The 20,927-nt window shown below is 42.2% G+C and overlaps 1 protein-coding gene across 8 annotated transcripts in view; it reads right to left on the bottom strand.

Moving 5' to 3' along the window:
- Positions 1-20,927, bottom strand: part of ninl (ninein-like) — a 124,509-nt gene that overhangs the window by 46,682 nt on the left and 56,900 nt on the right. For 6 of the 8 annotated variants that reach the window (XM_057849502.1, XM_057849499.1, XM_057849500.1 and 3 more), the window contains 6 exons: positions 18,367-18,456; positions 18,174-18,306; positions 15,408-15,470; positions 15,149-15,327; positions 4,223-4,404; positions 2,779-3,297 (listed from right to left, as the gene is read on the bottom strand). In XM_057849502.1, coding sequence (XP_057705485.1) covers positions 2,779-3,297; positions 4,223-4,404; positions 15,149-15,327; positions 15,408-15,470; positions 18,174-18,306; positions 18,367-18,456 — 1,166 coding nt within the window. The remainder of the gene's footprint in view (positions 1-2,778; positions 3,298-4,222; positions 4,405-15,148; positions 15,328-15,407; positions 15,471-18,173; positions 18,307-18,366; positions 18,457-20,927) is intronic. The other 2 variants (XM_057849501.1, XM_057849504.1) reach the window with 2 other exon arrangements.

Here is a 20,927-nt window from a genome sequence, read left to right as displayed (position 1 = left end):
CCTCCACATTGAAATGGATTGGACATCTACTGGCGATAAACTCTTTGAATGAAAAGAAAAATACCTTTAGATGACATGAAAAGACCTTTTATTGCCCCTACCAATATGGCTGCCCTGTGGCGATGTTTCCATCAAAGTCAATGCGTTGACATTCAATTTAAGTCATAACTAGCGTATTTTTAAAAATTAGTTGAGGCATCTGCCATTTAGCCCAGTAGCCACCATAATTGGGGATCGACCCCTAATTTATTTGAAGTGAGAGGGTTGGCAGAGAATGAACGCCACCCTCCCGCCTTAAATAACGTACCGCACGAATGCTATTTTTAGACAGTGACGTCGCTTCGTAAAGCGGAAGTGGGACATTATAGACCCGCCCTTGCATGAAAACCATTATATTTCAACTACTTTTTTCCAGTAATCTTTCAAAAACTAACATGCCGTTCAAGGACTGCTGATATTAAACTTGTAGAAATGACTCTAGACATTACGGCATACAGTGGAGCAAATAAGTATTTAGTCAACCACTAATTGTGCAAGTTCTCCTACTTGAAAATAGTAGAGAGGCCTGTAATTGTCTACATGGGTAAACCTCAACCATGAAAGACAGAATGTGGAAAAAAAAAAACAGAAAATCACATTGTTTGATTTTTAAATAATTTATTTGCAAATCAAGGTGGAAAATAAGTATTTGGTCAATACCAAAACTTAATCTCAACACTTTGTTATGTACCCTTTGTTGGCAATAACGGAGGCCAAATGTTTTCTGTAACTCTTCACAAGCTTTTAACACATTGTTGCTGGTATTTTGGCCCATTCCTCCATGCAGATCTCCTCTAGACCAGTGATGTTTTGGGGCTGTTGTTGGGCAACACGGACTTTCAACTTCCTCCACAGATTTTCTATGGGGTTGAGATCTGGAGACTGGCTAGGCCACTCCAGGACCTTGAAATGCTTCTTACGAAGCCACTCCTTTGTTGCCCTGGCTGTGTGTTTGGGATCATTGTCATGCTGAAAGACCCAGCCATGTCTCATCTTCAATGCCCTTGCTGATGGAAGGAGATTTTCACTCAAAATCTCTCGATACATGGCCCCATTCATTCTTTCCTTTACACAGATCAGCCGTCCTGGTCCCTTTGCAGAAAAACAGCCCCAAAGCATGATGTTTCCACCCCCATCCTTTACAGTGGGTATGGTGTTCTTCGGAAGCAATTCAGTATTCTTTCTCTTCCAAACACGACCGCCTGTGTTTCAACCAAAAAGTTCTATTTTGGTTTCATCTGACCGTATCACATTCTCCCAGTCCTTCTGGATCATCCAAATGCTCTCTAGCAAACCGCAGACGGGCCTGGACGTGTACTTTCTTCAGCAGGGGGACACGTCTGGCGGTGCAGGATTTGAGTCCCTGGCGGCGCATTGTGTTTGTGATTGTAACCTTTGTTACTGTGGTCCCAGCTCTTTGTAGGTCATTCACTAGGTCCCCCAGTGTGGTTCTGGGATTTTTGCTCACCGTTCTTGTTATCATTTTGACGCCACGGGGTGAGCTCTTGCATGGAGCCCCAGATCGAGGGAGATTTTCAGTGCTCTTGTATGTCCTCCATTTTCTAATAATTGCTCCCACAGTTGATTTCTTTACACCAAGCGTTTTACCTTTTGCAGATTCAGTCTTCCCAGCCTGGTGCAGATCTACAATTTTGTCTCTGGTGTCCTTCGACAGCTCTTTGGTCTTGGCCATAGTGGAGTTTTGAGTGTGACTGACTGAGTTTGTGGACAGGTGTCTTTTATACCGATAATGAGTTAAAACAGGTGCCATTAATACAGGTAACGAGTGGAGCCTCGTTAGACCTCTTTGACAGGCAGAAATCTTGCTTGTTTGTAGGTGACCAAATACTTATTTTCCACTCTTAATTTGGAAATAAATTCTTTAAAAATCAAATAATGCGATTTTCTTTTTTTCTTCTTCCACATTCTGCCTCTCATGGTTGAGATTTACCCATGTTGACAATTACAGGCCTCTCTAATCTTTTCAAGTAGGTGAACTTGCACAATTGGTGGTTGACTAAATACTGATTTCCCCAACTGTACATTCCCCGCCTGCGGGGGGAGATACTACTTAACCCACAGTTGTAAAACAGATTCCAGAAAGGGCCTAGTGGGTGCTGATTTTGTTCCAACCGATAACGCGCAGAGAGTTTAACCAATGAACTTCCTGCTGAAACAAGCAGCACCTGATAAAGTTTAACTGATTACACATGTAAAAGATCTAACTGGTGAAAAGGTGTCCTCTTCATTGGTTGGAAAGCAAACCTGCACCCACTAGGCCCTTTTTGGAATCGGTTTGACACCTGTGACTTAACCTATACATGGAACTACATGTTAACCTACATCGTCCTTCACCATAAGAGTAATACGTTGCTTCAATTGGTTGTCTTTTGCTGCAAATTAAAATATTTTTAAATAAGTAATGTAGAAAATAACACATTCAGCAAGGAAAAGTGGTAAACATAAGTTTGAACATAATGATACTTTATAATGGGTCAATTCTCTCCATACAACATATGGAAAGACAATCTAAATTACCTATATAAGTATAGTCATTATATAATGCAAATTAAGTTGGTGGGGACAATTTGAGCAGCCGGAAAAGTTGGTAGCGTTTTGTCCCTACTGAGCCTATGCAAACCTGCGCCCTTGCGATAGCCGTATCAGTATTGGTGCAACATTTGTTAGCGGCGCCGACGATGGGTTAGAATCAGTCGAACGGCTCGGCGCTCCACGGACCTTGGCTGATCCTCCCGTTCCTGAAAGAGAAGAACCAGCTTCTCCATCTCCACAAGTTGTTTCTTCATCTTCCGCTCGTCCCGCGTGACATGGACGCCGCCCTCCCGCAGGGCCTGCATCTCCTCCTCCATTTCCACAATCTGCATTGAGAGCTGGTCGGCCATCTTCATGTAGCCGCGCTTCTCCAGGCTCAATCGGAGAAGCTCCTCCTTCTGGCGCCGGACCGTGGCGCGTTCCCGCTCAAGAGCCTCTCGCGCGGGGAGCTTTTCTGAGCTCCTCATCTCCAACCCGAGAACCAGTGACTCCTCCTTTTCGAGCGTGCGAGATTTCTCTTCATTTGACCTCTTTTCCACCATCTTGTTGCTCTCCCGGTTCATGCTCATCTTTTCCGATGCTAGAATGTAAGTTCTCCACCGTTCCGGCTTCCTCTTCTTCTCCCACCTCCACTGTTGCCGCAAGGCGTGACACCGACCTTTGGCGCGACGCGACTTGAGAAAGAGATCAAGCCCCTTGTCCTCCCTGCTCACAACATCACAAGGTCACCCGTAGCCCACGCCGAACTGTCCCAAGAAGGGGACGATAAAGCCAAATGTGAAAGTCATAGAAAATGACAAAAAGGCTAGGTTCAGACTGCAGGTCTTTTTTTGACGTGCCCGTTCAGACTGCCTTTTTGCTTTGAGCCTGTTCAAGTATTAAGCATACGCAATAACTCGCATCCATCAAAACAAATGACTACACATGCTGGCTCTACGTCAATTTAGGGTGGTCATATTTTGATTTCCATAAAGACGAAACAAAAAACAGACATAAATAATCTCTGTTTATTCTTATATTCAAAGTGTATATGACTAGTTCGACGTACACCCTAGAAGACCCCCTGGAAAATATGTCAATTTCTAACATACTGCGAATTGCTCTTTGCGAGTGAAGGTCATGTATTCGCTTTTGTCAGTTTTCTTTTCAGATGACATGAGTCGTCGCTCGAGTCGGAAAAACATGAAAAAATAAGATTTGTGCATCAAGACCTGCAGTGTGACCCTAGCCAAAGTGTCTGCTCAAACCATGATGTTAACTCATTGATGGCGCTTAGACGTCCAATCTCTTTGAACGGCAGAGTTGGCAGTGAATGCAAATATTCAGCCCTCAGGCTTCAAATGGATTGGACGTCTATTAGTGATAAACTCATTGACTCATTTCGTCACCACTACCAACATGGCACATTAAAAGAGGCAACCCTCCTATCAAACATTAAAATTGTCATACCTAGCTCATTTCTCAACAATTTTAAAAAGATTATGTCATCAATTTGCTAATCCGCTTCGAGCTCTCCCATTTCAAATAGATTAGCGCTAAACACATTTCAATTCATAGCACAAGACTGATTGGATGCCAAACGATTCAACGTTTATCATCAGCAAAGACACTGAAAGCATTAAACACCCACCTGAGAGTGGCGACTTGCTGCTCCGTCTTGATCTTGAGCTCCGCCTCCAGCCGCAGGTTGGCGTTCCTGCGCTCCTGCACGTCTTTACGGACGCTGTTGTGGACTTCGTCCAGCGTCTCCTTGAGAATTTGGACCTGACGCTCTGCCGCCAACTTCTGGCCCTGTAGTTCACTGATCTCCAGCTGGGAGGGGTGGATAGAAGAATAGGTCTTTGTCAACAACGGAACATGGTGAAGAACCAAACTGGAAGTGGCATTCCAGTATAAACATACAGTATGTATTTAATAGTAACACGTTATAATAATTTGAGTAACTTTTGGAGAAAAAAAGTTGATTTACCCTACCATATTTGATACTTTTACTTGAGTACATGTGTGAAGTAATGCTACTCTTGAGAAGAATTTTTGCCTACTCAACTGATTACATGGTTTTAAAACGAGCATTATAAGCATTTACAGCCTACTTGACCATTTTTTTCACCACAGACTTTTTTACTTGTACTTAAGTGAATTTTTCCAGACGACTACTTGAAATTGAGCAATATGATTTGGAGCTCTACTCTACTGATTACATTTGTAAAATAAATCAGACAATCTAAGCAGTTACTCAGTAGTTAAGTATTCTTTCCACTGAATACTTTTTAAATTCTATTATGGGATGACTACAGGTAGTCCCCGTGTTACGACGTCTCGTCCGCCATTCTATCTTATGTCGGGGTTTTTTTTGGTTTGTTTTTTTTTGGTCGCTTAACAGTGTCTTTTCCGCCATTTAACTTTATTTTTTAATATAATGCATAGTACATGTTTTCGGATAGTTATTTTGAGATTTTGGGGTATTTATGGGGACTTAAAGGTTTAATTCCAATTTACGTGGAAATTACATGCGGCTCCCTTGCCATTTAATATCAATGGAATATGTGGTCCGTATAACATTGCGGAATTATGGAGACAGCACTACTATGAGCTGTTCCAACTGTATTAAGGGTGATATTCATACCTGATATTGTTGATCAATGAGATTTTAGTGATCACACCGGCTGAAATCAATAAAGCCATTATTGATCTAGAGAACAATAAGGCTTATGTTATCGATTGCATTACAATTGAGCATTTAAAACACGGGTCTCCAAACCGATCCTCGAGGGCCACTGTGGGTCCTGGTGTTTGTTCATACCGATCAAGCATAGACCTTTTCACCAATGTGGTTTGTACTAAAACAACCAGCACCTGACAGCAATCAACAGATTACACTTATAAAACACCAGATTGGTGAAAAGGTGTGGTCTTGTTTTTGATGGAGTGAAATCCTGCACCCACTGTGGCCCCATGTGGAATAGTTTGGAGACCACTGATTTAAAACATGCCAGTCGGAAGGTAATTCCTCTTCTTGCCTTGCGTTTTTATGGTTTCTTTAAACATGGCATTCTACCAGATTCTATGATGGCTCTACAACTTGCGCCTATTATAAAAGTTAAGACTGGTAAACTCAATAGTAAAGATAACTACAGACCAATTGCTGTGGCCAGTGTACTTTCTAAAATGCTGGAGACAATCATATGGAATAGAATAGCCATATTTATTTCCACAGGTGACAATCAGTTCGGGTTCGAAAGAGAACATGGAACAGATTTGCGTTGAAAGAACTATTACTTAAGTATTAAAGCCTGAACTCAACAATGTTTTTATGCTTTAATGACCCATCGAAAACCTTTGATCGGATTAATCATAGCAAACCTTTTGTTATGTTTCCACAACGGGGGGTGCCCAAATATATCATCCGTATTCTAGCTTTCTGGTATGCAAATCAACTTGTTCACATTAAATGGGGTAGCAGGGTCTCTTCTTGCTTCAAAGTAAGTAATGGTGTGAGACTGGGAGAAATACTCTCGCCTAGTGATGGCCAATGAAGCTTCATGTGAAGTTCCGAACCACTTGGCCAATTAATTCGAAAATAGGTTCAGTTCATGAAACTTCGTTACCAGTGTCATCTCCTGACAAAAGCTGGAACTGCAGGGGCTCACAAGCAGTCTTTCCCCCTGAAGTGTGATGCACACAGGAAAGCTGATTTTGATGTGCTATTTTGTCATCTACTTAACATAATCGCCTAAGTCACTTTATTTTGGGTTTTATTTACTTGTCTTTTGAAAACATGAAATACCGTTCCAAATTCTCATTACACTGTATTGATTATTAATTCCATTTCAGGGGCAGAATTGATTAATCCATTTGACTAAGGATGTAGCAAATTTTAGTAGAGGTGGCAAGCATCCTGAAGAAATGTTCAAGGGGGGCTGGAGTAATTTGTTAAAATGTGGCGTAGGCGAATATTTTAAGAGGGTGACTATTGACTATTGTGGGGTGGGGGGGGTTGCAGTGTGCTTGAGTAACTATGGTCATTATGTGGGATGGGGACCATTCAAAGATTTTTATTGAGGTACATTATTATCTGCAGGGTTTTTGGATTGAGTCAATTTCTTTTTTGCTCAAAACTTCTCCACATTTAGAAAATACTTGCTCACAGGAAACAGATGATGATGATGGTCTGCATAAATAATGTTTTGCTGAATGGAATAAATGAGGGTACACATTGATTATTTTGCCAGTAAATAAGTGGGTTTTCGGCTCTTCCCAGGGGTGGATCAGTAAACTATCACCGCAACGCCTTCGTTGCATCTGCTGAGGCATTCCTTGACCTCCTGGTATCAGACGCATCTCTGGCAACAACTTTTATTTTGTTAGCAATGTAACTTTTTAAAATGGCATGACTTATGTTACGTGTTTATGGACAGCGCATGTACCTTATCAGGAGCGATGAGATCATAGTGTTCCCACATTTTAGAACGACCTCTCTTTCTAGCTTGCCGCAATTTCGCGTAAAAATCATGTAGCATTGATGTCATCCTCCTCAGCTCTTTTTGCCACATACATAGTTTTTTACCTCTAGCTGCGAAATTGGATTGGCAGCCTTACAGTTGTTTGGACAGACGGAAAACTAGAATTAATACATTGCTTCAGAGTTTCAGTATACTGTATGTGTAAAAAGAGAATAGCAGAAAATTGAGGACCAAGTGGCACTTCATACAAAGTGTATAAGAACTGTCCCAAACTCCTACAACATCTGTGGAAACTCAGTTATCTGGAGCAGGATAAATATTCCAGAGCAATGGCGAGTGGCGGAGGGGGTGTGGATCCTGACGGAGGGGATCTCCACCCAGTTACATAGATCACTTCTGCATTATTTCCCTGCTGAGCATCGAGTCAAAGGTCTTCTTCAGTGTAATCTCAGGACAGCTGAGCACCTACCTGGTAAAGAACATCTACATTGATACATCAGTCCAGAAGGGTGGTATTCCAGGCTGTATGGAGCATACCGGTGTGGTGACACAGCTAATCCGAGAGGCCAGGAAGAACAAAGGCAACCTGTCGGTGTTGTGGTTCAACATGGCGAATGCATTCGGTTCCATTCCTCATAAGCTTGTCCAGTTTTCTCTGGCAAAACATCATGTTCCCAGCAGGTGTAGAGACTTCATCGCTGACAACTACAACAACTTCAGGGTGAGGATCTCTTCAGGAACAACAGCATCTTCGTGTCACAAGGTAGAGGTCGGCATCATTCAAGGGTGGACAATCTCTGTGGTGCTTTTCTCCCTGGCCATGAACATGCTCCTCAGGTCTGCTAAGCCAGACTGCAAAGGGCCTCGATCGAGATCCGGGCAACGGCAGCCACCCATCAGGGCATTCATGGATGACTTCACAGTCATAACAGAATCAGTCCCAGGCTGCCGGTGGATCCTGAAGGGTCTAGAGAAGCTGGTGAGGTGGGCCCGGATGAGTTTTAAACCAGCCAAGTCAAGATCTATGGTGTTGAAGAAAGTGAGGGTGAAGGACAAGTTCCGGTTTAACATCTCAGGAAAAGTCATCACCACCATCTCAGAGAAGCCAGTCAAGAGCTTGGGCAAGATTTTTGACTGCTCTCTGAGAGATACATCATCAATTCAGTCAACTTGCATTGAGTTGGATGGCTGGCTGAAATCTGTGGACAAGTCAGGCCTTCCCAGGAAAGTTCAAAGCTTGGGTCTACCAGCATATCATTCTCTCCAGGATCCTGCGGCCCCTCCTCATCTACACCTTCCTAATTTCGGCAGTGGAGACACTGGACAGGAAAGTCAGCAGTCACCTCCGACAATTGCTTGGTTTACCGAGGAGTCTGAGCAGCATAGCCCTTGAGATCCCTGCAAGAGGAATTTAAGGTGTCAAGAGCCAGAGAAGTGTTGCAGTACAGGGACTCAAGTGACCCAAAAGTGGCCAACGCTGGGATCCAAGTAAGAACTGGAAGAAAGCGGAAAGCAGAGGATGCGGTCGAAGAAGCTGAAGCAAGGCTGAGCCATAGGAACCTAGTGGGTGCGGTCCCACGAGGCCGAGCTGGGCTAGGGTCCTTCCCATCTCCCCGAGTGAACATCAAGGGAAAAGAGGAAGCGCTTAGTTCAGGAAGAGGTTAGGGCAGTCGAAGAGAAGTTAAGATCTTGCTTGGCTGTGGCAATGAAACAACAGAGAGCCTGGACAAGATGGGAGAATGCAATGGAGAGGAAAGTGACAAGGGCGGAGCTATGGAGAGCTGAGCCTCAGCGCATTAGGTTCCTCATTCAGGCAGTTTACGATGTGCTACCCAGCCCATCGAATCTGCACACTTAGGGCTTAGCCGAAACACCAGCTTGCCCCTTGTGTTCTAAGCGAGGAAGCCTGGAGCATATCATTAGCAGCTATACCAAGGCGCTTGGAGATGGAAGGTACCGTTGGAGGCACGACCAAGTCCTTAAAGCCATTGCTGAAGCTATCAGCACTGGATTGGTGTGGGCAAAGCAGGCCCAACCCTCAAGGACAACCATCACCTTTGTCAAAGCTGGGGAGAGGGCAGCCCCTGCCAGAATAACATCTGCTGGCATTCTATTCAATTCAGTTTTATTTGTATAGCCCTCAATCACAACAGAAGTCTCAAAGGGCTTTACAGAGGCAATATGATACATAACTAGAAATGAAGCAACAAAGATGAATAGATACAGTTGAAGTCCTGGGTATCCCCTATCCTTAAGACCCTCCATGCCGGCAAGGTAAAACTCCAAAAACTCCAGAGTCAATTGGGAGAAAAATGAGAAACCTCGGGGAGTACCACAGTCAGGAGAGATCCACTCCCAGGACGGATAGACAGGAACCCCAGAACTGCTAATGGGAATTAGCAAGCGAAATTATAGTCCGTAAAAATCCAGTGGAGTAGAGGAGCAAGAAGAGGTCCCTCTAGTCAGATGAGACGGGGGTAGCAGCGAGGACGTCTATCCAGCCAGGGGTCCGGACAGTCAGGAGGCTGCAGCTGAAAAATAGCCCCTCCCCCCTGGGGGAAGGGGACACCGGGTGACTAGTGATGAAGAGACTAGACAACTAGATATTAACATTGGAAAATAGAAATAAAGTAAGACAAGTGGTAGGTAGAGTAAGAAAAGGAGATAGAACTCAGCGGCTGTACTTTCCCCAGCATTATAGCTTCTAGTGCAGCTTAGACTAAACTGTGAGTCTACTCCGACTTCAACTAGCCTAACCATAAGGTTTGTCGAATAGGAACGTTTTTAATCTAATCTTAAATGTCCAGACTGTCTTGGCTTCTTTAATACTAGCTGGAAGCTGATTCCATAAAACAGGGGCTTGGTGGCTAAAGGCTCTAGCTCCGACAGTACTTTTATAAACCCTGGGAACTACCAGTAGACCTGCATTCTGAGATTGGAGTGTTCTGTTGGGGCGGTATGGAACCAGAGCATCGGTGAGATAAGATGGCCCCAACCCATTAATGGTCTTAAATGTAAGAAGGAGTATTTTAAATTTAATTCTAAACTCGACTGGAAGCCAGTGAAGTGCCTGGAGCACAGGGGTGATGTGCTCTCTTCTATTGGTTCCTGTTAAAAGTCTTGCTGCTGCGTTTTGGACTAGCTGAAGACCTTTTAGAGAGCTTTTAGGACAAGCTGCAAGTAGGGAGTTACAGTAATCCAATTTCGATGTAACGAACGCGTGAATTAATTTTTCTGCATCGCTTTTAGATAAAATATTTCTAATTTTGGCGATGCTGCGCAGGTGAAAGAAAGCCGTTCTACAGGTTTGTTTAATGTGTGCTTTAAACGATAAGTCAGGGTCAACTAAAACTCCTAGGTTTTTAACTGTGGTGCTGGAGGCTACACTTACATTGTCCAGAGTGACTATCTGGGCAGCTAAGGAGTCTCTCACACTTTTCGGGCCTATTATAAGGACTTCTGTCTTTTCAGGGTTAAGTAGAAGATAGTGCTCATCCAGGTATTTATATCTCTGACGCAGGCGTTTAGTTTTTCCACTTGCCTGACCTGCTCAGGTTTAATTGATGAATACAGTTGTGTGTCGTCAGCGTAACAATGAAAGTTAATGCTATGTTTTCTAACGATATTACCTAGAGGAAGCATATTCTGGCTTCGGCAAGAGACTGGCATCTACTGGTGGACCTCGGTCGACTAATGAAGTTCCCCAGTCACATCGCTGTCACCCCCTGGGCCAGACATTGTCCTCGTTTCTGAGTCCACCAAACAAGTGGTGTTGCTGGAGCTAACGGTCCCATTAGAAGATCGACTTGAGGGAGCCTTTGAGAGGAAACTTTCCAAGTACATGGGACTTGTTAGTGACTGCCAGCAAGCTGGGTGGAGAGCAAGGTGTCTCCCAGTTGAAGTCAGATGTAGGGGTTTCGCAGCCCGTTCACTACCCAAGGCCTTCAATATTTTAGGCATTGAGGGAGAGAGGAAGAAGAGAGCCATCCACAGTATGACCGATACGGCAGAGAGAGCCTCGTGATGGCTGTGGCTCAAGAGCGGAGAGCCATGGTGTCATGGTAGCTCGCCATCTGGACACAAGCCGGGGTCTGATTAAGCCCGTGGTCACCTGGAGGAGGGTGTATGATGATGAAAGACCTGAAACAGCCATTGATTCCAGGAAGGTCACTGAAGATGTGTCCAGATGCATCAGTAGATGTATGTACACAGCACACAGTAAAAAGAAAATAAAAGAAAATTGAGATGTACAAAGTCTTTAATTTTTCAACATACAACACAATCAAAAACAAAGAAAAACGGCAATAAAATTAAGACTTTCCTTTCATTGTTGGCGAGGCTCCTGAAATAACCTGATGGTCCAACAGCGGGCGTAGTGACCAGATACCAAAGATTCATCAGTGCAGAAAGAAAGCTGAACCGGAAAGTTGGACGTGCATTGCCGTCAATGGCATAGCCTTATTTGGGTCCCAGTTGAATGTCAATGCGCTCTAATTGTGTATGGTCAAAAATCATAGCCACACATGTTTTTCTGCAATTTAAAATGAAAATAAAATTTGGACGTGCATAGCCGCCAATGGCAGAGCCTTACTTGGGTGTTAGTTGAATGTCGATAAGCTCTAATGTAAAGTGTATGTGTATGGTCAAAAAACACAGCCACACATGTTTTTCTGCCATTTGAAATGAAAATACAATTTGGACGTACATAGCCGTCAATGGTAGAGCCTTACTTGGGTGGCAGTTGAATGTCGATAAGCTCTAATGTAAAGTGTATGGTCAAAAAACACAGCCACACATGTTTTTCTGCCATTTAAAATGAAAATACAATTTGGACGTGCATAGCCGTCAATGGCATGGACTTGTATGGCCTGCAAGACAGCCATACACTCCCAAAAATACCTTATACCCCCCCACAGACCAAAATGCATTTTGCCACATACCCCAAATAAATGCCACATGGCAAAATCCATTTTGCCACATGGCAAAAACATTTTGCCGCATGGCAAAAAAAAAAAAAATCCCGCATGGCAAAAACATTTTGCCGCATGGCAAAAAAAAGCCACATGGCAAAAAAAAGCCACATAGCAAAAACATTTTGCCACATGGCAAAAATCACTTTTGGTTTTCGGCCCTGCTGCTAAGGGGAAAAAAAGCGATGAATGTCTGCACTGAAGCTAAATATCTCGGCCACTTTATAACTGGTGATTTGTCAGATGACCGGGACATTCACCGTCGATGCAGTAAACACCTATGCACAGGCAAATATGCTTAAGAGAAAATTTTCTATGAGTTCCTTCCACGCGTAAACATCACTGTTATGGGCATACTGCAATCCGTTTTACACCGCTCACCTGTGGACCAGGTACTTAGCGAAGTCCAAGCAGAGGCTAAATGTAGCCTATAATGATGCCTTGAGGCTGTTATTGCATGTGCCTAGATGGTACAGTGTCCCACCTTTAAAGCGCTATTAAGAAATCTGATGTATAAGTTCATGTGACGATTAAATGAGTCTGAAAATAATAGTATTTTAATGAACATAACTGACCCTACAAAAACCTATCGATGTAGGGCAAGCATGTGGCGCCATTGGCGTAAAAGCCTGTTTGTTGTGCACATAGTTTGTGCCTTTTTAATGTTTTTTCTTTTCTAGTTTCTGTTCCTGTGTTTTCTTATGTCATTTTTCTGTTGGCTTGTGTGCTATGGATACCTGTGTGATTCCTGAACATACATCATAATTCAGGTGACGTCGCCAGCATAGGACGGAACTCATTACTCGGGGACTACCTGTACTTTAACTTGAGTACTGTAATATTTCAAAGTAACACTACTCTTACAAGGTACCATTTATGGCTACTCTACTGATTACTTCGATTTAAATAGCACTATAAATGTGACTCAGTACCTGAGTATTATTTTTACCAAATACTTGAATGAATTTTTGAGATAATTACAGTATTTTAACTTGGATGATATTATTTTGAAGTAAAGCTATTCTCATTCATTCATTCATTCTCATGCTGCTTCTCCTCACGAGGGTCGCGGAGGTGCTGGAGCCTATCCCAGCTAACTACAGGTACACCCTGAACTGATTGCCAGCGAATCGCAGCCAAACGCACACACTCATACCTACGGACAATTTAGAGTGTTCAATCAGCCTACCACACATATTTTTTGTGAAGTGGGAGGAAACCAGAGTTCCCGGAGAAAACCCACGCAGGCACGGGGAGAACATGCAAACTCCACACAGGAAGGCCGGGATTGAACCCTTGATCTCAGAACTGTGAGGCAGACGTGCTAAACACTCAGCCACAGTGCCGCCGTAAAGGTACTCTCACTTGAGTAAAATATTTGGTTGCTTAACTGACGACATTGTTTTTTTAAAAAATAAATCATAAGAATTTATTCATTACTTGTGTATACTTTTCACCCAATACTTAAAGGGTATGTCATGCCCTGGGAAAATGTTAATATTCCATCATTTATCCATAAACGCATGCCTTTTGTATTCATATCATGCCACTTCGTGTAATTACACACAAGAAAAAGAGAAATTTGGCTCGATTGTCAAGCTAAAACGACCGGCGCCCGAGATCTGGCAGATTGTGTGCGTGACGTCACGACAAGTGAAGAGAGTGCCACCGGCCACCAGGGGGGCAGCGCCTGTCTGCATCAATATCATTTCTTCTAGTGAGGGGAGAATTCGGGGTGTTTTGAGCTGTTTATGCTGATGCATTGTGTTCGTCCTGCACATATTCCAGGTTCCCTCATGAAGAAACACCCCTCGTTGTCAATAAAAGAGAATTCAGAACTGACAGTGAGGGGTGTTTCTTCAACAAGAAAAAGGCTCAGTGCTTTAATACTGAATGGCGGTGATGATGGCAGACAATTTCGTTTCTAGTTTCAGCGACGTAGAAGGACGTAACGAATGTTCATCTAATGGTGACGAGGAGAGTTACGAAGCTTTAATCGGTGTTTTAGGTTACCAATTTGAGCCCAAACGAACGCCAATGCAGCGTAATGAAACGGTCATTGAGGGGAGCAATGACACTGATGAAACATCGGCAGCAGATCGTGTGGGAAACGCCAATGATTTGTTTTGCATTTCTTTTTGTGAAGCTGATACATCGTGACTGCAAAATAAAGGAATGCATAGAATAATTATCATTTATTGCGCTATCATAGCTTTTCGCTCTGCCAACAGACACAAATATCAATGGGATCAGAGGATTTGTTCTATATATTTTACGAACGATAATTTATACATGTGTCCAGTCCTGTATCCAATGCGTGACATTTATTATAAAAGAGTACTCACTCTGGCCGTTTCGAGCTTGGCTGCTCCCCTCCTTTGCTTAGCCTTAGCCTCCTTTGCCACTCATCGTCCTCTTTCTTGATATCTCGGGACATTTAGGTGGCTGCGCGTGTATGGTCGGCACCGCATCTCCATTGAGCAGCAATCTTTTAGCAAAATCCGATTTCACTTGTCCACAGTTCGAGAAGCTTTCAGGTGGAAAATGCGCACCGCAGAAAAGCGTGCCGGAGGCTGTGTCTAGAAAATTAGCCCTCTTTGCACGGACTAACTTTACCCATTGTCTGCGTAGTCCAGCTTTTTTTTCCGCGTTCGGGAACTCATGGATACTATATTCCGATAAGTAACTATTTGTACACCACATAGCACAGCAGTTTTGAACCATTTTTGTGATGTTTTCGTCAAACAAACCCCAACGCTACTCTCTCGTCGTTAAAAAACAATGGCACCTGGCTCCGCCTCGACTGTCAATCACTTGTCGTGACGTCCCCGCCCCATTCGGCTGTTTCCGGAACACTTTCGGGAACGTTCGTCATTTTCGATCTATTTTCGATAATTGCTCATTAATGTGATTGATTTTTTTGTTAACTTTATCAATATTTGTTATCTTGGCACATAACGGTTCTATTGATGTCTCACACCCCCTTTGTCGCTACATACCCTTTAAGTTTAATCTTTTTCAATGACTACTTTTATTTGAGTATTTTGAAGCAACACAACTCTTGAGTCCAGTTCCTCAAGTACTCGAGTATAGTTTTCACCCAATACTTTTTCCACACTTCACCTGGAATGTTTGCGCCATGTCTTTGCGTTGGGCCTCTGCGCTCTGCCTATCACGCTCCATCCTGCGCTCGTATTGGCTGACCTGCGTATCCAGGCGGGCGTTGAGGTGCCGCATCTCTCGCTCATATTTGCTCTTCAGCTTCTCCATCGCAAACTCCATCTCCACGCTGAAGAGAGGCGCTGTCGAGCCAAAGCCGAAACATAGAGAGCTCGGACTTTACACAAATTGACTGACAAAAGACAACAAAGAGGAAAAAAACCCGCTGCGTCGTCTGGCTCGAGGGCGGCACGACGGCAACGTGATGAGCGACGACTCATGTCATCTGAAAAGAAAACAGACAAAAGTAAATACACATCATTCACTTAGTTACGAGCAATTTGCAATATGTTAGAAATGTACTTATTTTCCAGGGTCTTCTAGTGTATACATAGAACTAGTCAAAAATGCGTCAGATAAAGAAAAAAACAAAGCCAAGTCACAATGGACAATTAAGTTAAATTTTTGGAGCATAATGTAGCATATGGTTTCTGTCATTTGTCTACAAATACAGTGGTACCTCTACATACGAAGTTAATACATTCAAGGACCTTCTTTGTAAGTCGAAAAGGTTGTATGTCGAGCAGGATTTTTCCCATAAGAATACATTATAATTCCATTAATTCGTTCCACAGCCTGAAAACCTACAGTAAATCCTAATAAATACTGCTGGTACTATTGCAAATAGCAATTACACAGAGCAAAACAAATAATTATGAATAAAAATCGGAATAGTAATAATAATATTACCTGTAATAATGTGACAAATCGGGTTCAAATGTGGCAGATGTATTTTTGCGTGGTGTACCTGAATGCACCGTGTGGTTTACATGTCAGAGTGAGAGAGGACTTCATCCTTTCACTTCACTTGTTCAGCTGTGACGGGCAATAGACATTCTGTGTTGCCGAGATCAAAGCTCGTCTACAGGCGTAATGTTGAGCCAGTTCACGGATGCGCAACCCACACTCATATTTTTCTATCATCTATCTTGATTTCAATGGTAAGCCTCACCTTTTACCTTTATTCACCACCTGCACTAACATTGTTGGAACCCATGTTGATTTCTCTCACAAGAAACTGCTGTTGCAGGAAAACAAACTGCGGCGCTGTCTTAAATCGTCGTACTTCAAGCATGTCATCGGATGTAAAAACAATTGGCGAGTCACATTTACATCGGATGTCGAAAAAAAATCATGTGTCGAAGCCATTGTATGTCGAGGTACCACTCTATCTCAAACACAGTATTACAGACTTGTTTGCAGCAGCTATAGTTAGAAATAAACGCATGAGATAGTAGGGATGTCCCCGATCCGATCACGTGATCGCAAATCGGGGCATTTTTCAGAGGATCAGAACCGGGTGAAAAAGATCAGATTTTAATTAAAAAAAAAAAAAAAATATATATATATATATATATATATATATTAGGGCTGTCAAACGATTAAAATTTTTAATCGAGTTAAATACAGCTTAAAAATTAATTAATCGCAATTAATCGCAATTCAAACCATCTTTATAATATGCCATATTTTTCTGTAAATTATTGTTGGAATGGAAAGATAAGACACAAGATGGATATATACATTCAACATGCAGTACATAAGGACTGTATTTGTTTATTATAACAATAAATCAACAAGATGGCATTAATATTATTAACATTCTGTTAAAGCGATCCATGGATAGAAAGACTTGGAGTTCTTAAAAGAAAAATGTTAGTATATATAGTTATAGAAATTTTATGTTAAAACCCCTCTTAATGTTTTCGTGTTAATAAAATTTGTAAAATTTTCAATCAAAAAATAAACTAGTAGCCCGCCATTGTTGATATCAATAATTAATTACACAATGCTCCTGGGAGCTGAAGCCTATAAAATCATTCGCACCCAAGCGCCAGCAGAGGGCAGCAAAACTCCGCAAAACACAATTAACAAGCGGGCCTTTCACTCTACTGTCATTTAAATCTGTCTGAGCTGGGCAAGTGCGTTAATTGCGTCAAATATTTTAACGTGATTAATTTAAAAAAATAATTACCGCCCGTTAACGCGATAATTTTGACAGCCCTAATATATATATATATATATATATATATATATATATATATATATATATATAGTTTTTTTTTTTTTAAAGGGTTAAAAAGTAACAAAATAATCAAGAAATACAATGGCATTGCCAAAAGAAACAAATATACATATATATATATAAATATATATTATTCTCCGCAACGCTCCCTGAAAAAGCGGAAGAGGAAGTACTGTAAACAGTAATATAACATGTTTGGAACTTATGTTCCAATAAAAAAATATATATATATATATACATATATCTCGGATCCGGGGTCTATCGGCAGCGTCTCAAATTAAGGTGACTCGGATGCAAAAACATGTGATTGGGACATCCCTACACTTTTATAAAGTACAATACAGAGGCCTAGTGGGCAAATCAAAGGATTTAAATGAAAGTGTACAGAGAACTTCATTCATTGAATCAAATCGTTCCAAATCAATCATAATTAATATCCTGTTTTGGAAAAATATAATCAATAATACAAGAACTCTCACATTTCTTTGCTTCTTAAACACAAGCCAAGCGCGTTCTCTGGCGGCACGATGTGGTTAATGTTTACACTACAGACATCAGAAGATGTCAAATTTTATATTTGAACATTATATAAGTTGCAGCTCAGCCAAAGTATCAAAAAAGTGCGACTTTCACTTACTCCTACTTGAGCAACATTTTTGGCTACTCATAACCACCTGTGAGTGCAACTTATAGTCTTCAAAATATGGTCTGTTGCATTGACTGACAGCAGAAAAATCATCAATCTAATGCCTTTCGGCGCCATTGATGACGATAGACCTCCAATCACGTATCTATTTTTATTCTCGAATTGAAACTAGTCATTATTAGATGTCCAATCCACTGCCAGCTGTCTCGCTTCAAACCGATCTGAGGTCTAGCGCCGACGATATAATGCCACTTCACCTGATCGGCGTCCGCTCTCTTCCAACCAGCTGGGCTCGCGCACGGCGATGTCGGCAGACTTCCCGCGACTCTCCCGTCGACTTCTGAGAAGCTCCAACTCTGAGCTCAGTTCGTCATTTTTATCCTGGAGTTCCTGAAAGCGTTGTCGGACGTCAGCATCGAATGCAACGAAGGAAGCACGATTGCCTCTTACTCGGCAACGCCGCTCATAGTCGTCCAGGAGTCGTGTCGCTTTATCTTCGAGGTGGGGAGTTGGTGTGGCGACGGCGTCCGGGCCGTGCCACTGCGAAATGGAAGAGAACGGACAAAAGGTCACCCGACACCGGCCGCGTGTATTATTTTCCTCTTTGCTCCTTGAAGAGAACCCACCGCAAATGAGAGTGTAGACTCGTGTCATTTCTTGAATGTGAGGCGTGAGTATTGAAAAATTTTCCCCTCCGTACTGTTGTGTATATATAGTAGGGAAGGGACAATACACCTAACCTCACGATACGATATAAAAAAAAATGTCCAAAAACTTAATAACTACTATGCAATAAAATATTTTAGTTTCAGTTGCACATGCAGTTGTAGTGCAGACTACAGTATAAAGTAGCCACAAAATGGGTTAGGGTTAGCAGGCAATCGCCTGTCATCTCACATTTTGTGGATTTCGGACTGTGAAAAAAATGTTACATAGAGCTAGTAGGGGGAGGGGGGGGGGTGAAGTGAAGCCAAACAATGCGGGAATAGTATTTCTAAATTCAAATGAATAACAAATTATTCTTATAAATCTTTACGTATTCTGTTCATATAGCCCAAAACGGTTGGCTTTTTGGGCTTAAAGACTACAGAGCAAATGAATCACAATGAAGGTCATCACTGCTCAATCTCTTGGGAGAGACAGATAACACCTGCTGTTATTGTCCAAACATTTTGCCAACATGCCTCCCAGCATGCAATGCGGCGCCACAGATCCAAATAAAGTTTGTTTTGTGCTAATTGTTTCTTCAGTTACTGTTCTAGTCGTTTCATTATTTGCTACTAATTGGTAATGTAACATGTTGTGCAGAGCCTTCGAAGTAGTTTTGAGTAATGAAGTGCGTACGAGAGGCTCACTTCATTTAGGGGAGGTGTCGAAAATTATGAAATCCGAAGTTTCTCTGCCAAGCTGTCCCATGTAGCTGCTTCAGGATGTGCATTTTTGCAAGACGTTTGACAGCTAGCTACAGTATATAAAAACCTCAGGCTATATTAGAAATGTAGGGTAAAGGAGAGTTCCAATCAGGTGAGAAGGCTTATTAGGTTTTTTTCAACATAGTGATTAAAATTGGGGAGTTGATACCTTGTGCAAAACTGCACCAAAAATTCTCTTGGACCCATATCCCAACCTCAACAGGAAATTGTGTATTTCGGATTGAACGTCAAAAAAATTGCCATTTTAGTCAATTTACAGGGTGCACATTTGAGACATTGGCACCTAGAAAGTTAGTTGGATCCTCTTCAAAATTAGTGAGACTGTTAATGAGAAATATGACATCTAAAGTTATCAAAATGATGACTTTTCATTAACGGGCCTGACCTGGCCAGGGTGCCAAAGTTGGCCTTTTTTGCCAACACACCAAATTCAGTAAATGACAAATAACTCGCTGATACAAGGTTCAGTCCTTTTCATACATGGGATGTATGAGAGGTATCCCAGTCTGAACACGACTGCACTGAAATTAGAGGTCAACCCATGTGGGATTTTCAAATACCGATGCATTTACAGATATCAAAGATATTTTGGGATGTGCAATTTTTATTCTCATACGGCAAATAAGTATGTTCCCTGGGGTCACATGCGTCACCCTCGTCATCGCACTGCACACCCCACTATAGACCCTACTCACCTACGTCACAAAATGACGTGTCGCTGTATCCGGCCGCCATATTGTCCGTATTTTTTAGACCTATTCTCATTGTTTTCAATTAGTCGTGCAAGTTATAGAGCAATTCATGGAAGCCCCGGTGTTATCTGACACCGTAAACTCATTGGATGCGTTGCATAAAAGGCATTATGTGGAAAAGCTTCAGTTTATCCATTCGCCAGATCCATATTTGATGCCTAAATCGATGTTTTTCGACCCGCTGACTTCGCCGTCTTTGCCTGACCCTGATATTTACAACTATCTTGTCCACACAAAATCAGCCTATTCTCACGAAAGTTTGAAAAACTTTAAGAGCTTGGAGGCTTATAAATGCTACGTTGCTGGTTGGGTGAAACGGGTCCTCGTACATGAAAATTCAGCAGGAATCTTGTGCTCGGGAAGGTGAGTTCCGAAATTTTCAATTCAAAATATTTTGTTCTTGCTAACATCCACTGTCAAGTCTAATGTATTTCATGTCGTTTGTCAATGGAGTTAGGGCTTTTAATGTTTATATGGTTTAGCAATAGCACTCTCACTACATACATACGTGTATGTTGTCGGCGATTAGCCTAGCAATGATCTTAATTGTGGTTGTCAGCCCAAAACCCTCTAAATATATATTAAATGCATCTTACCAGATATAAAATGACTACTATATAATCTGTGGTAGTCGTTTGGAGCCCGGTTTTCTCGTCGAATTGCAGCAGTCAATCTCGCTCTCCTCTCCGGGTCTCTCGGAATACGGTAAAACTTCAAGTCTCTCCATCTATCTTCTCTGTTTTTGAAACCGACCGCCACACACTACTTCACCATTTTGATTATTAATGTTAACGAGCAGAAAAACACGCCATAATAGGAAGAATTT

The sequence above is a fragment of the Corythoichthys intestinalis genome, chromosome 11, assembly GCF_030265065.1.
Source record: "Corythoichthys intestinalis isolate RoL2023-P3 chromosome 11, ASM3026506v1, whole genome shotgun sequence".
Lineage (NCBI taxonomy): Eukaryota > Metazoa > Chordata > Actinopteri > Syngnathiformes > Syngnathidae > Corythoichthys > Corythoichthys intestinalis.
The sequence above is the reverse complement of the archived record's forward strand: the minus strand, read 5'-3'. Positions and strand labels throughout refer to the sequence as shown.